This window comes from Remersonia thermophila, chromosome 6 (genome assembly GCF_042764415.1).
Source record: "Remersonia thermophila strain ATCC 22073 chromosome 6, whole genome shotgun sequence".
Taxonomy (NCBI): domain Eukaryota; kingdom Fungi; phylum Ascomycota; class Sordariomycetes; order Sordariales; family Chaetomiaceae; genus Remersonia; species Remersonia thermophila.
Window position 1 is genome coordinate 2575879 of NC_092222.1, and position 13624 is coordinate 2589502.

The 13624-nt window shown below is 66.9% G+C and overlaps 4 protein-coding genes across 4 annotated transcripts; 2 read left to right on the forward strand and 2 right to left on the reverse strand.

Moving 5' to 3' along the window:
* Window positions 1–1833: 1833 nt before the first annotated feature.
* Window positions 1834–3900, forward strand: VTJ83DRAFT_6874 (uncharacterized protein; the record flags this gene model as incomplete). The annotated part of the gene is made up of 2 exons (XM_071013633.1): window positions 1834–2397; window positions 2518–3900. The coding sequence occupies 2 exons, from the start codon at window positions 1834–1836 to the stop codon at window positions 3898–3900; spliced, it is 1947 nt and encodes a 648-aa protein (XP_070864501.1).
* A 793-nt stretch (window positions 3901–4693) lies between these two features.
* On the reverse strand, window positions 4694–6204 carry VTJ83DRAFT_6875 (uncharacterized protein; the record flags this gene model as incomplete). The annotated part of the gene is made up of 2 exons (XM_071013634.1): window positions 4694–6027; window positions 6177–6204. 2 exons carry the CDS (start codon window positions 6202–6204, stop codon window positions 4694–4696), a joined length of 1362 nt encoding a protein of 453 aa, XP_070864502.1.
* A 952-nt stretch (window positions 6205–7156) lies between these two features.
* Window positions 7157–10064, forward strand: VTJ83DRAFT_6876 (uncharacterized protein; the record flags this gene model as incomplete). The annotated part of the gene is made up of 3 exons (XM_071013635.1): window positions 7157–7388; window positions 7454–9754; window positions 9832–10064. The coding sequence occupies 3 exons, from the start codon at window positions 7157–7159 to the stop codon at window positions 10062–10064; spliced, it is 2766 nt and encodes a 921-aa protein (XP_070864503.1).
* A 445-nt stretch (window positions 10065–10509) lies between these two features.
* VTJ83DRAFT_6877 (uncharacterized protein) lies at window positions 10510–13411 on the reverse strand (the record flags this gene model as incomplete). The annotated part of the gene is made up of 2 exons (XM_071013636.1): window positions 10510–12048; window positions 12134–13411. The coding sequence occupies 2 exons, from the start codon at window positions 13409–13411 to the stop codon at window positions 10510–10512; spliced, it is 2817 nt and encodes a 938-aa protein (XP_070864504.1).
* Window positions 13412–13624: the final 213 nt, after the last annotated feature.

Here is a 13624-nt window from a genome sequence, read left to right on the forward strand (position 1 = left end):
GCAGGACCGGGAGAGATATATTCATGTGCCATCTATGCCGGATACTGGTTTTTCTTAATTATGTACTTTGTCGCCTACTTTGTTCGATTCTCCTCTTGGCTTTGCAGCTCATATTCCCCATTGTATTTTCATCCGCCTTGTTCTCGCTTGTCAATTGCAGCAGCCGTCCGCGTTCAGATATGTGTTAGTTTTGATTTGTTGTTTGGTTTGGGGGGCTGAACGGAGAGCTAAAGGAGGAGGAAGGGAGGAGCTTCGACGTGCCGACGGAGGAGTGACGAGGGACAAGGGAGGTGTGTGTCGTTCTGTAGTACGTAGGTGCTTGGCCCGAGGGGTGCACCTACAAGGTCATGAGGGTACCTAGAGAGAGACGCATGGAGACGCGAGCCGTTGCGGCTGCTGTTGGGCTGTCATGTCCTGACATGTCCTGACCATCGTACGTCTCTTGTACGGCCTCTTCCCGCCAGTCAGCGACGCGCGGCTATGTGATGCTCAGCCCCGGTCACCCATCCCATGCCACACTGCAGGCTTTGCAGAGGGCGACGTTCCGAGCGGGTTGACGAGGCAGCGGATAGGTTTTATAGAGACTTGACAAAGAAATGATGTCGGGGGTAGCGTCGAGGTGGCCAAACTGGAAAAGCCTAGCGTGTATTATAGGTACATACTTGCACAGCAGACCCCTCCCAAGGCAACGGCCCGGGAAGCGTGCCCGGGGAGAGTGGGGCTGGCAGGGGGGGAGGTGGAGAGACCAACTAGTAGTATACTAGAGCACTCTACATGGTTCATGGATCCGTATGTGCTGTGTACGGTACATAGACACAAGTACGGTGTGTGTAGAGTGCAGTATGCAGTACCTTGTGTATGTAGTATGAAGCTACAAGTAGGAGACGGAGAGAGAGAGAGAGAGAGAGAGAGAGAGGGAGGGAGAGAGAGACAGACAGAGAGAGACAAGAAAGACGGAGAGGGAAAGAAAGTGGAGACGGGGAGCCCAACGTGGAGAGTGGAGAGCGGAGAATGGAGAGTGGAGACGGGATCTACTAATAGGCCGGATCCCGTCGTGGGGGCCTTCCGGGTCGGGGCCCGGTCGGTAGGTCAGGGTAGGTAGGTCAGGGTTCTGGCGATTTCACTTGTGCTGCTGCTGCGTTACCGCATCCCCCCCCCCCTCCCCCGGGTTCTATCCCGTCCAATGCGCGGCCAAGGACTCGCAAGAAGCCATCCAGCCACGCATGACCATGTGGATGTGGTGGTGCTTCGGGTCGGGGCCAGACGAGGCCGCAGAGGGGGTGGTGGGAAAAAAAGTCATGTAATAGCAAAGCCCGAAGCAAGCCGGGTCCGCGCACGTGCTGGGCTCGCTTGGCCTTCCCGCCAACGAGAGCGGCGACGGGCCGGTATGCTGACGTCACACAACCCGCAGTCTGCCGAATGCGTCTCGCCAGATTCAGGCATGGGCAACACGAGACGCTCACTCGAAAGGGGGAATTCCCTTGGGGATCCGCCCCCCGGTTTCTGGGGCGCGGGGTCGGAACGGTCTGGGTCAGCCAGCCCATTCAATGGTTTTTTTCCTGATGGGAGCTGAGCTGAGCTGTGCTGTGCCGAGCTGCGCGCTGTGCCGTGCTGTTCTGCGTCTCGACCCTGGGCCTTTTTCGCGACGGGAAGGTCAACGTATAAGAGAACCATCCATCCATCCAATCCATCCATCCATCCGGATATCCATCCATTGAGCCAGCCAGCCAGCCATCCCAACCCAGCCCGGCTTGGTCGTGGTCGCATCGTCTGCTGCTGTCCATCGCATCCGTCGGCCCAAAGCCTTTCCTCCCTCTCGCCACGTCCACGAACATGACAGAGATCACCTCGTCAGCGCCCCCCTCGGCGGCCTCCACCATCCGTCTGGGCACCGCCTCGCCCACCACGCAGGCCACCACCGCCGAGACGCTGGCTCAGCTCGAGCGCATCGCCCGCCGAGCCGCCGCCGACAGGGTGGACATACTGCTGCTGCCCGAGGCCTACATCGGGGGCTATCCCCGCGGCGACTTCTTGGGCTGGCTCGTCGGCTCCCCCTCCCGCGGCGGCCTCGACGAGTTCCTCGCCTACTTCCGCTCCGCCGTCGACCTCGGCGACACGGTCGGCGACGGCGCCGGCGCCGGACAGGCCTGGATCCGCCGCGAGCTCCCGCCTGACCCCCTTCCCGGCGCCGGGGAGGGCGCCGACTCCCCGACGACCGATGCCCTCCCCGGCCGCCGCGGCGACGGCACCCGCGACCGCCTCGAACGCATCGCCCGCGAAACGGGCGTCTTCATCGTCACCGGCCTGATCGAGCGCGCCGGCGGCAACCTGTACTGCGCCGTCGTCTACGTCTGCCCCCGGCTCGGCATCATCGGCAAGCGCAGAATGGTCATGCCGGTAAGCCAGGACCCCCCTAGGACCCCCCTAGGACCCCCCCCCCCCTCGAGAGACGATGGATACAAGCCATCGCGGTTCCCGTTCTTGGGTCGCTGACATGGCTGCTGCTGAACCCTCCAGACCGCTTCCGAGAGGCTCGTCTGGGCCCAGGGCTCTCCCGCCACCCTCCGCGCCGTGAGCACCACCATCCGCGGCGTCCGCATCAACCTCGCCGCCGCCATCGGCGGGGAAAGCTACACGCCGCTGCTCCGCCAGGCCCTGTACGCGCAAAACATCAACCTCTACCTCGCCCCGACCGGCGACCGCCGCGACGCGTGGCTGTCTCTGCTCCGCACCATCGCCATCGAGGGCCGCTGCTTCGTGGTCAGCTCCGGCACGCGCGTCCGCTCCGCCGAACCGCCGGCTCGTCCGCAGCAGCGTCCACCGCAACGGGCCGCGCTCAACGGCTGCGGCGCCGCCTACACCGCCAGCCGGCGATCCCTCCACGGCTGGGACCGCGACCCGTCTCCCTTTTCGGCCCCCCGGCCATGCAACGCCCGGCCCACCAACAACGGCCGCCGTCGTAACTCGTGCCTGACAGAAGACGGTTTCGAAATCGCCCTCCCGGGCCCGCCCGTCCGGTCTCCGTCCTCTGGGGACGAACGTCAGCAACAACAACCACAGCAACAGCCATCACCCGCCACCTTCCAATGGCCCCCCCAACGCACCCGTCGCGTCTCCGTGTTTGACGAGGACGGCAACGAAATCGTGCTCCCCTGCTCCCCGCCGGCTCAACAACAACAGCAACAACAACAACAACAACAACAGCAGCAGCAGCAGCAACAACAACAAGGCCGCCGCAGCCCCGGGTCCGCGTCGGCATGCGGATCGGCCTCGTCCCGCGGCCGGCGTCCCCGGCGCCAGTCCGTCTTTGACGAGGACGGCAACGAGATCGTCCTGTGCGCGACGCTGCCGCCCGAGGACGACGGGTCCTCGCCCGAGCGCGAGCAGCAAAAGGAGCAGGACAGGCGCCGGCTCTCGCCGCCCGTCCTCGAGCACCTCTCGGCGCCGGCCTCGCCGGTCTCGCCGCCCAAGCTTGGCTTCGCTGCTGCTTCTGCTTCTGCCGCTGCTTCTGCTTCTGCTTCTGCCGCTGCTGCTGCTCCCGCCGCGGCAGCGTCGACGACGACGACGACGACCACGTTCAAAACAACCGCGAGAGCCTCGACGGCGGGTCCCGGGCCCGGCACAGCCATCGTTTCCCCCTTTGGCGAGGTCCTGGCGCCGCGGGAGAGCACCGCCGGCCCGGCGTGGACGGGAGGCAGCGGCGGGGCGGACGATCCGGAAGAGCACGCCGCCGCCTCCGCCGCCGCCGCCGCCGCCGTCGACGTCGTCGTCGCCGATGTGGACTTTTCGGACTGCGTGCGCGGCAGGCTGGATCCGGACGGCGCGGGGAGCTGCTCGCGCAACGACTCGTTCAGGATTGAGATCCAGGGGCTCGAGCTGGCGCCGCTGCCGTACTATTGATGCATGCATGGATGCTCGAGGGCGAAGCGAGAGCGAGCGTCCGCGTAACGAGTGCCGTGCCTTTGTAAAAGAAAAAAAGAAGAGAAAAAAAAGAAAAACAGACATCCATGGGATGTTGGATGGCATGTACCTCCGTACGTGGTGTATTCGCTGCGGCTTGGCGCGGGGCATGTTGGACGCTGTTGTACGGTGGCGTAGCTTGGGTTGCTAGCATCCGGATGCTTCATCGTTGACAGTCGTTATACAATCCTCGTGGCTCACATCATGGCGTGCCGACACGACGCCGGGCGAACGCGAAGTCACGAGCTAGGTGGCGGGATGCCCAAGATATCAAGATCCAGCTGCTCGCCAGGTATTGTAGCTAATAGCTATAGCTACCTGCTCATTCCCTGACAAAGCACCAAGAGACCGAGCCAACGCCTCTTTCGCACAATCAAAGCCTTTGCCTTCAAGGGAATGCATCCTATGACGCGACTCATCATCTGCCTCGGGTATGTCCATGCATCCGTACCTCCCCCCCAACGTCGCTTCAGCCCCGTTCTCCAAAACCCCTTCCAAAACGCCCGCCTCCGTAGACCAGAAGAAACACCCAAAACCCCACCCGCGTGCCCCATGCCCCGTGACGATCCCAAATCCTGCCTCCTCAACCCGTTCGTTGCCCAAGGAAAAAAAAGAACAAGCCAAAAAAAGACCCAACGCAAAACCTTCCTCCCTTCCCCTCCCCCGGTACCGGCAAGCCATTTTTCTGTCCAACGACCAGAGAGCAACAGCTCAGGTCGCCAGCGACCTGAGCTTAGTCCTCCTTGTCCTTCTCTCCAAGCTCCTTCTCCGCGTCCACCTCCCGCGGGGTGGCCAGCGGGCTCGCGCCGGCCGGCGGGCGCCCGTCCGCCGAGGCTCCCCGTGGCGCTGTCCTGCCGGCCGTGCCCGAGCAGCCCGCTGCGCACGCTCGCCCCGTCGCCCGCGGCCGCGCTTCCGAGCGGTCCCTTGCCGGCGTACAAGCTGCTCCGCTCTCCGGCCGGCATGGAAGAAGCCGCCGCGGTGGCGCCCAGGATGCCGTTGGCAGAGTAGATGCTGGAGCGCTCGTTGGCCCGCCGACGGCGGCGGCGGCGGCAGCGCTGCCTCCGGCGCGGTGCAAGCCGGCGCCGCCGCCCGGCGTGGACGGAGGCGCAGCGCCGGCCGACGTCCCGGCGCCCTCGAGGGTGGCCGAGAGCACGCTCAGGGGGAGGGACTCGCGGCTGCCACCCCAGAGGGACGAAGGCGCCAGGGCGCGGACCGACGCATCCGTGTCGAGCGAGTGGCGACGGCGGCGGCGCTTGGACGAGGAGGCCAGCGTCAGGATGGAGGCGTTGTCGGTGAGGAGGTTGTTGGCCGTGGCCGTGGCGTAGGTGGTCAGGTGGAACGACCCGCCGGCCGCCACGGCGGCGGCGGCGGCGCCGGAGCCCGCCGGGGAGATCGAACCGGCGAGGTGGGGCGGGATGGCGGACGCGGGGGACACCGTCGGAAAGGGCTGGTGGAAGTGGATGGTTTGCGAGCTGGAGGCGTGCGAGTGGTGGTGGGCGTGGTGAGCGCCGCCGCCGCCGCCGCCGCCGTTGCCGCCGTTGCCGCCGTGGCCGCCGTGGCCGCCGTGGCCGCCGTGGCCGCCGCCGTTCGGGGCGACGGTTTGGATGGTGGTGAGGGTGGTGGCGAGGGAGCGGACCGAGGGAGCCGGGGAGGAAAAGGTGCTGTCGGCGCCGCGGCGGCCGGTGGTGGTGCGGCTGGTGCCGGCGAGCGAGGCGTCGCCGCGGGAGGGGGCGATGATGGAGCGGCAGGCGTCGTGCTCGGTGGAGATGGTGGGGGCGACGGAGCGGGCGCGGGCGGCGGTCACGGGTGGGTCGTCGCTGTAGCGCCGGGTGGAGTCGGACCGGCCGAGGGAGGAGGCCGGGCCGGTCGAGACGGAGGCGCGGCTGTGGCGGTGGGGGTTGGCGTGGGCGTCGACGAAGCCGGATTCGGGGTAGGGGTTGTTGAGGGGCTTCTTTGCGCCGCTGCGCTTCGAGGTCGAGTGTCGCGAGTCGGAGGCGGCCTTGAGGTTGGCCAGCTTCTTCATCAAGGCGGAGAAGGGGCGTCGGCGGCCGGTGCGGCCCGGCTGGTCTGGCTTGCGGTTAGCGTCGTGGTCGTCGGCGGACGGGCCAGGCTGGTCGCCGCGGTGGTGAAGCGGGCTCGATTTGCCAAACATTATCCGGCCGGCAAACGAGGGGGCTCCCGAGAAGCGGGTGCAGGGTCGGAAGGGCGAGAAATACCACGAGCTTGGGCGGCTGCTTCGATCATGGCGCGTCTTGGGTGTGTTTCGGAGGAGCCGAGGACTGGCGCTTGGGGTTGGACGACGTGCGGTGGCTAGCCGAATTCCAATCGCCACCCGCCCGTCGGATGCGAGCGGCGCTTCGCTTGCGCCGGAGGAGCGAGGCGGTCGAGGCGCAACGGTCGGAACGGCGTCGGCGGAGGGGGGAGGGGAAACCAAATGAGGGAGCCGTCGTGGGTGAGATAGAAAAAAAAAAAGGACAGCGGTGACGTGATGTTGTGGGAGACGAGGCGTTGGAGAAGAGGAAGACGGTGGATGGAGAAATCGACGTTACGTGATGGAGGTCGTGGAGGAAATCCCGGCAACGGACGAATCAACGGACAGCGGAACGAGGGTGGTCACCGGTGCTGCGTACGCAGTAATAACGAACGTTACGCGAGCGTTACGGGCAGGTTGTCGGATGCATGGATCCACCCGCGGAGGGATCCACCACACAGCACTACACAGTACGTACACAGTACCTAGCTAAATGGGACCCGGGGGCTCCACTTCGGGTGCCGTCGCCTGCAGCGCCCCGCCCGCTGTGGATCCCTGCGGGGTGGGGGGCGTCCATTTCGCATATCACGTGTTTTCGTCGGCTCCTCGCCAAGACCCGCAGGCCCGGTTGATCCTCTTGTTTGCTTCACTTGTGCCCTGATACATGCATTGACGATTCCACGGCATGACGCCGTCCAGGGGACACCACCGCTTGGGGGATGAAACGAAACAATCGCCACTCCTGAGCAGGCTGGTGCATACTTGTATGTGCTGCGTACACACCGCAGCAACCCAGGCGCTTCCCTTGGCTTGCTCGAGCTGTGTTGTTGTCTTGATGGCTCTTTGGTTGCTTGGGTAACCAGAGCACCGCTCTCCCTGCCTCGCTCCCCTGGCTTCGCTCCCCTCCGCCGACAGGATGCCTGCCCCTCCTCCTGGGTAGCCAGCATGTCCATACGGCCGCTTCCCGGCGACGTCATTGCCCAGATTCGGTCTTCGACCGTTATCACCTCCCTCAACGCCGCCGTCTGCGGCCTGCTCGAGAACTCGCTGGACGCCGGCGCCTCCCGCATCCACATCTCGGTGGACTACGGCCGCGGCAGCTGCTCCGTCCAAGATGACGGCATCGGCATAGCCCCCGCCGACTTTGAGGATGGCGGCGGGCTCGGGCGCCTTCACCGTAAGCGTCTCCGTGTCGTCGTGTCGGAAAACAAGGAGGATATCCGCCGTGCTGACCACGTCCAGACACCTCCAAGCACCCGCCGCGGCCCGGCTGCCACGGCCGACGCGGAGAGTTCTTGGCCTCGCTGGCCTCGCTCTCGCTGCTCACCATCGCATCGCACCACCGCGAGTACCGCACCCACAACGCCCTCACCATCCACCTGGGCCGCGTTGTGAGCCGCCAGCTCCCCGCCGCGCCCGAGCAGCGCATCCTGGCGTTCCCGAGCGGCACCCGCGTCGTCGTCCGCGACCTGTTCGGCGCCATGCCCGTTCGCGTCAAGCAGCGCGCCATCGACCTGGAACGCGGAGGCTCGGCTCGCGACTGGGACCGCCTGGTCCATCGCGCCGTCGCCCTCCTCCTCGCCTGGCCGGGCCAGGCGTTGTTTTCTTTGCAGGATGCCTGCGCCCGCCGCTCGCTTCATCTTGGGACGTGCGGCGACGTCCCGGATGGGCCCCGAACAGAGGCCGATGCCGCGCTGCTCTCGCGCACCGCCCGCCTCCTCTTCCAGGCCTCCATGCTGAACGACGGCGACCGGAACCGCTGGGTGCCCGTCGGCGCGGCCGCGCCAGGCATCTCCATCCAGGGCTGCGTCTCCCTCCAGCCCGTCGCCACCAAGCGGGTGCAGTTCATCGCGTTGGGGGTCCGGCCGCTGCTCAACGACCTCGACGCCAACATCTTTTACGAGGACGTCAACGCCGTCTTTGAGAGCTCGAGCTTCGGCGTGGTCCAAGACGCCCCCGGGGACGACGACGACGACGACAACGACGGGCCGTCCGCCAAGACGCGGGGCTTCTCCGGCCACGAGCCGAAGCCGAAGCCGAAACGAGGCGCCGACCGGTGGCCCATGTTCTTCCTCCGCATTACGCTGGGCGATGGCTCCGAGGGGACGGACATCGATCAGCTGCTGCACCAAAGGGACGCTGTCGTCTCGGCCGTCTCGGATCTCCTCCAGATGATGGCCTACGAGCTGCTCCGGAAGCATCGCTTCGAGCCCAAGCCTGTCACGGCTGTGGCGCGGCGCAAGAAGGAGGCGCGGCCTCCAAGAACGGCCGCCCAGGGCCCGGCAGCGCTGCCTCAACGCGAGCCGAAGCGAGCTCGGCCCTCGCCAACGTTGACGAGGCGAGCGGCCGCAGGCTCTCCCGCCCGCGCGGCGTCCCCCTTCGGCTCGTGGGCGAGGTGCAAGTCGAGCATCCCGCCCTCCAAGGGCGCTGCCGTGCCGGGGCGGCCCGAACCCCTCCCCCGCGCTCCGACGCCTCGGCGCCCTGCCGTGCGCGAGGCCTCGGAGCCGCTGTTTGACAGGTCGGGCCAGATCCTGCGAAAGCCGTTTGGTGATGCCGAAGAGCCGACCGCAGAGGCGGGGCCTTTGCCCTCCGGAGCGGCCGGCCAGCGAGACGTCGTCGTCTGGGTCGACCCGCGAAGCCACCTCAAGCCCCTCGTCGACCCGCTCACCGAGCGCACGGCGAAGGGCCGCCGCCTCGAGGGGCCCGAACCCGAGCCTGGGAGAGCGGCACCTGCGGCTCCGAACAGGCCGATGCCAAACCCCTCCGCCCTCGCCGCCGCCGCCTCCCTCTTCCCGCCCACCGAGCCTCCCATCCCCCACCTCGGCCAAGCCGTCTCCGACCCGACCTGCTGCGCGCGCCCGCCGCCCTCCGGAACCGCCCCGGCGGCTCTCCCAGGCCGCATCTCCAAGCCCGCCCTCCGCGCCGCCCAGGTCCTGGGCCAGGTCGACCGCAAGTTCGTCCTCGCCAAGGTCGCCGCCCGCCCCGCCGCCGCCGCCGCCGCAGCCGCCCCCGCCGCCGACCACCTGCTGGTGCTGATCGACCAGCACGCCGCCGACGAGCGCTGCCGCGTCGAGGCGCTGCTCGCGTCCTACTTTGTGCCGGGCCCGAGCTCTTCTCCCGCGGGGGCCGTGGTGGCGGACGCCCGGCCGCTGCCCAGGCCGCTGCGGTTCGACCTGCCGCGGCGGGACGGGGAGCTGCTGGCGGCCGCGCAGGCGTGGTTCCAGCGCTGGGGCGTCGGCTACGAGGTGTTTCATCGCCGCTGCCGCCCCGGCCGCCGCCGCCCCGAGGACGTCGTCGACGACGAGGGGTCTCAGGAGGTGACGGTCGAGGTGCAGGCCTTGCCGCCGAGCATCCTGGAGCGGTGCCGGCTGGAGCCGAGGTTGCTGGTGGAGCTGCTGCGGAACGAGGTGTGGAAGCGGCATGGCGAGGGGAGGCTGACGGGGCCGACGAGCGCGGGCCATGCGGCCGAGGGCGATTGGGCGGCGAGGTTTCACGATTGTCCCGAGGGCATTCTCGACATGATCCGCTCGAGGGCTTGCAGGAGTAAGCCGTCTCCCCCGTTCTTTTTTTTTTTTTTTTTCTTCTGCGACGACGAGAGCGGCCAAGGCTGACCTGCGCAGGCGCCATCATGTTCAACGACCCCTTGACGCCGGAGCAGTGCGAGCAGCTCGTGAGGCGGCTGGCGGCGTGCAAGTTCCCCTTTCAGTGCGCGCATGGGAGGCCATCGATGGTGCCGTTGGTCCATCTCGGGGAAGGGGAAGGGATGGTGGGAACACAAGAGGGTCGCAGCTTGAGGGAGGACCTACGACGGTGGAAGAGGGCCGCGAAAGGCGAACCGGTGACGCATGTATAATTGTTCCTCTATTAGCGCTTGGAAGCCTCCCTCGCCCTGAAACGCTCTTTGTTGCGCTTTTCGTCGCCATGATGAGCAAATGGCTTTCCGCAAACTTGGAACCAAAACCCGGGGGTATCAAGCGATGCAAAACACACAAAACCCACGCACGCCCGCAAGCCCAGTCATGCGATGCCCAAACCTCTTGCCAGCCTTCTCATAATACAACAAAAGATGATGAAATAAAAATACAAGGGAAGCCGGGAATAATGAAGCGAAGAGAAAAGAAGATTGGAACGAGGAAAGCAAAGAAAAACAAGGGAAAAATACACTCCATCCCCCCCCCGACCTGAGACCCTGAGATCCCGAACTGTTCGTCAGCCAGGTAAGACAGATCGGGTCGGCAGAGGAGAGAGGCCATGTACGTCATGTACGTCATGTAGGCCAAAGCCCATTGTTCCACCCTCTACCGGATCGCCTCCTTCCACCGCTTCACGTACAAATCCCGCACGTCGCGAAACATGGCGACAAACCTCTGGCGCTCCTCGACCGTCGGGAACGTGAGCCCCACCTTCTTGAGGCCCTCCACCTTGCGCAGCCCTTGGCCGTCCTGGTAGCGCCCGGCCCCGGCGAGGTTGATCCTCGTCAGGCCCCCCGCGCCGCCCGACGTCGAGGGCAAGGACTCGCGCGCCGTGATGCCGCTCCTGCGCTCGTCGACCACGAGGAAGACCCGCCTGCAACGCGCGCGGGGCTTCGGCGGCGGCGGCGGCGGCGGCTGCTGCTGCTGCGCAGGGTACGCGGCGGCGGACGCCGTCGTGGTCCCGTGGCCGAAGCCGTGGGGCGATGGCGGCGACGACGCCGAGGCGGGCGAGGACGAGAGCGAGGGCGGCGTGCCGTAGACGGCGTCCCCGCCGCCGCCGCCATAGCTGGGGTTGCGGAAGCCGTCGCGGTCGGCGGCGGCCGAGGGGTTGGGACCGGGGAAGCCCCAGGGGGCCCTCGGGGCGTCGTGCTCCTCTTCCAGGTGGCAGTTGCAAAGCCTCGGGTTGATGAGGACGTGCTGGTCGACGTCGACGACGAGGAGGGAGGCGACGTCGGGGATGCCCGGGGCGGCGGCGGCGGAGGAGGAGGAGGACGTGGCGGTCGAGCCGCGGCGCGGCGGCGGCGGCTTGGACGGGTGCGAAGCGTCCTTGGACGCGAGGAAGAGGACCACGCGCGCCGGGTCGGGATCTTCGAGGACGCAGCCGACGTTGCCGTGCTTGTCGACCCGGATGATGTTGGACGAGGTGCGACGTTTCGGCGGGGACCGGCCGAGCTTGCCGCCGTCTCCGTCTCCGTCGCCGTCGCCGTCGCCGTCGCCTTCCCAGGAAAACACGCTGACGGTGGACTGGCCGGCGAGAGCGGGCATCTCGTTGGGCGGGGCGGCGACGGGGCTCGGCGGCAGGGTCCGCCAGCGGTGGTGGTGGTGGTGATTTGTGGCCATCGACGACGACGACGACGACGACGCCGCCGCCGTCGTCGTCGTGGTCATGGTCGCCCTGGGAGGCGAGGAGGAGAGGGAGGACGCCAGGCGGGTCAAGGCGGAGCGCACCGCCGAGCGCTTCTTGGGCTTCTTGCCGGCGGAATCTTCAAAGAGCCGAGGGGGCAGCTGGCGGCCGGGGGAGGGCCGCGTCGAGTTCCAGACCTGGATGCGCCCCTTGGCGGTCTGTTCTCCGCTGTGAAAGGCGGTGGCGAGCCACCGGGTGACGCTGCCGAGGGGGAAGTCGTCGACGACCTTGTACCCCGTCATCCACTGTTGGAAGATGAACAGGTCCTCCTCGGCCTGGAAGGTCAGGTCCAGGTCGACCCTCGGATGCGGGGACACGTGCAACGAGTACCAAGGGCCGCTCTGGGGCGTGACCTGGGGCCGCATCGCGATCTTGCCGAGGTCGACGCCGGGATAGATTTCGCGCCTCGGACCGGGCAGGATCAGGGTGAGCAGGTCGCCCGGGGGCTCGCGGCTCCAGATCTCGAGCGTCCGGTCCGCGTCGTCGTCGTCGTCGTCGTCGCCGGCGGTGGCACCGCCGCCCCGCCGCCCCGCCGAGGCGGCAGACCGCGACCCGGCTCCCGAACCGGCCGTTGTCGTCCTCGTCGCTCCTGACGACGGAGGCCCCCTCGCTGTAGGCGCGCCAAGCGTCGCCGTCCTTGTCGACGGCTCGCTCGAGCTGCTCCGTCGTGGGCCGCGGCAGCGGCACCGGCGACGTCTCGGACGTCAGCTGGCGGTAGGCGTCGAGGACGCCCCGCTCGAGCTTCTCCACGAACCTCTTGGCCGTCATGCCGAGCAGCGGGTACTGCTGCTCAAAGTTGGCGAGCGTGGGCTGCGCCGCGGCCTGGTACTCGCTGCCGTTCTTGATGGCGTCCAGAAGCCAGTGGGCGTGGTAGAGGCGAGAGAGGCGGAAGGCGGCCGGGGGGATCTCGTCCTCGTCCCCGGCCTCTTGTTGCTGCGAGGGGCGCTGCTGCCACGGCGGATGCGCTGCTTGTGGCGGTTGCGGCGGGTGCTGCTGCTGCTGCTGCTGATACCGCTGCATCTGGGCCTCGGACTCGGTTCTTCTTTGGTCCCATTTCGTTGCGCGGTCCAGATAGAAGATGACCTCGTCGATGCCCTGGCGAAACGGGATCTTGTCGAGGGATTCGTGGCGCTCCATGGCCGCGGATTCGAAGCGTTGGGCGAGGGATCGGGGGACGTGAATGTGCTGCGATGAGCCCGGCAGGGAGGAGGAGATGGCGGTGCCGGTGGCGGTGGTAGAAGCGGCGGTCGGGGCCGGAGCAGGACCCTCGCCGCGGGCGCGCTGAACCTCGGCCAGGATCTGGGCGACGCTCTGATGGATGCTGTGGAATCCCGCGTCCATTCTGTTAAGGACGACGCTGGTGAGCTCGATGAGGAACACGGACTGGCCGTTGCGGGACGTGATCTCGAGAGACTGCAGGGCGAGCGAGAGCTTGGCGTTGAGAACGGCGATGCGGTCGCGGTGCATGTCGACCTCGTCCTTGGGCCAGAGGTGCCAGCGCAGGTTGGCTAGGGCTCCCTGCCGGTTCTCGTAGCCTTGCTGCCTCGCCAGGAACTTCTCGCAGTCTTGGATCGTCTTGCGGAAGTCGTCAAAGATGCGGCCGGCATGGTCCCGGGAGGCCAGCCGCGCCCCCTCGCGGGCCCTGGCGTGGGCGATGCTGAACTCGAGCTCCAAGAGCTGGCTGCGGAGCCACTCAACGTCCCGCTTGAACTCGACATATTGCTCGCGAGCGTCGTTGGCGGGATGCCAGCCGATGTGGATGATCTTGTTGACGACCTCGATGAGGTCGGTGATCTCCTTGAACTCGAAAGGCAAGAAGAACATGGCGGTTGGGGCTGCCAGGCCGCATCGCCGGGCCGCAGGCCGACTGCGGACGATGGATGAGAGGTTGTGGTGGTGACTTTGTCGCGTGGGAGAGCGTGGGACTTGTCCTGGGCTCAGGGGTCGAGGGAGAGAGGACCGTCATGGAGGGTGACGGCGGAGAAAGCAGACGGCCCAAAGGTTGACCTACGTAAGCACAGCGCTGGCCCGATGCCG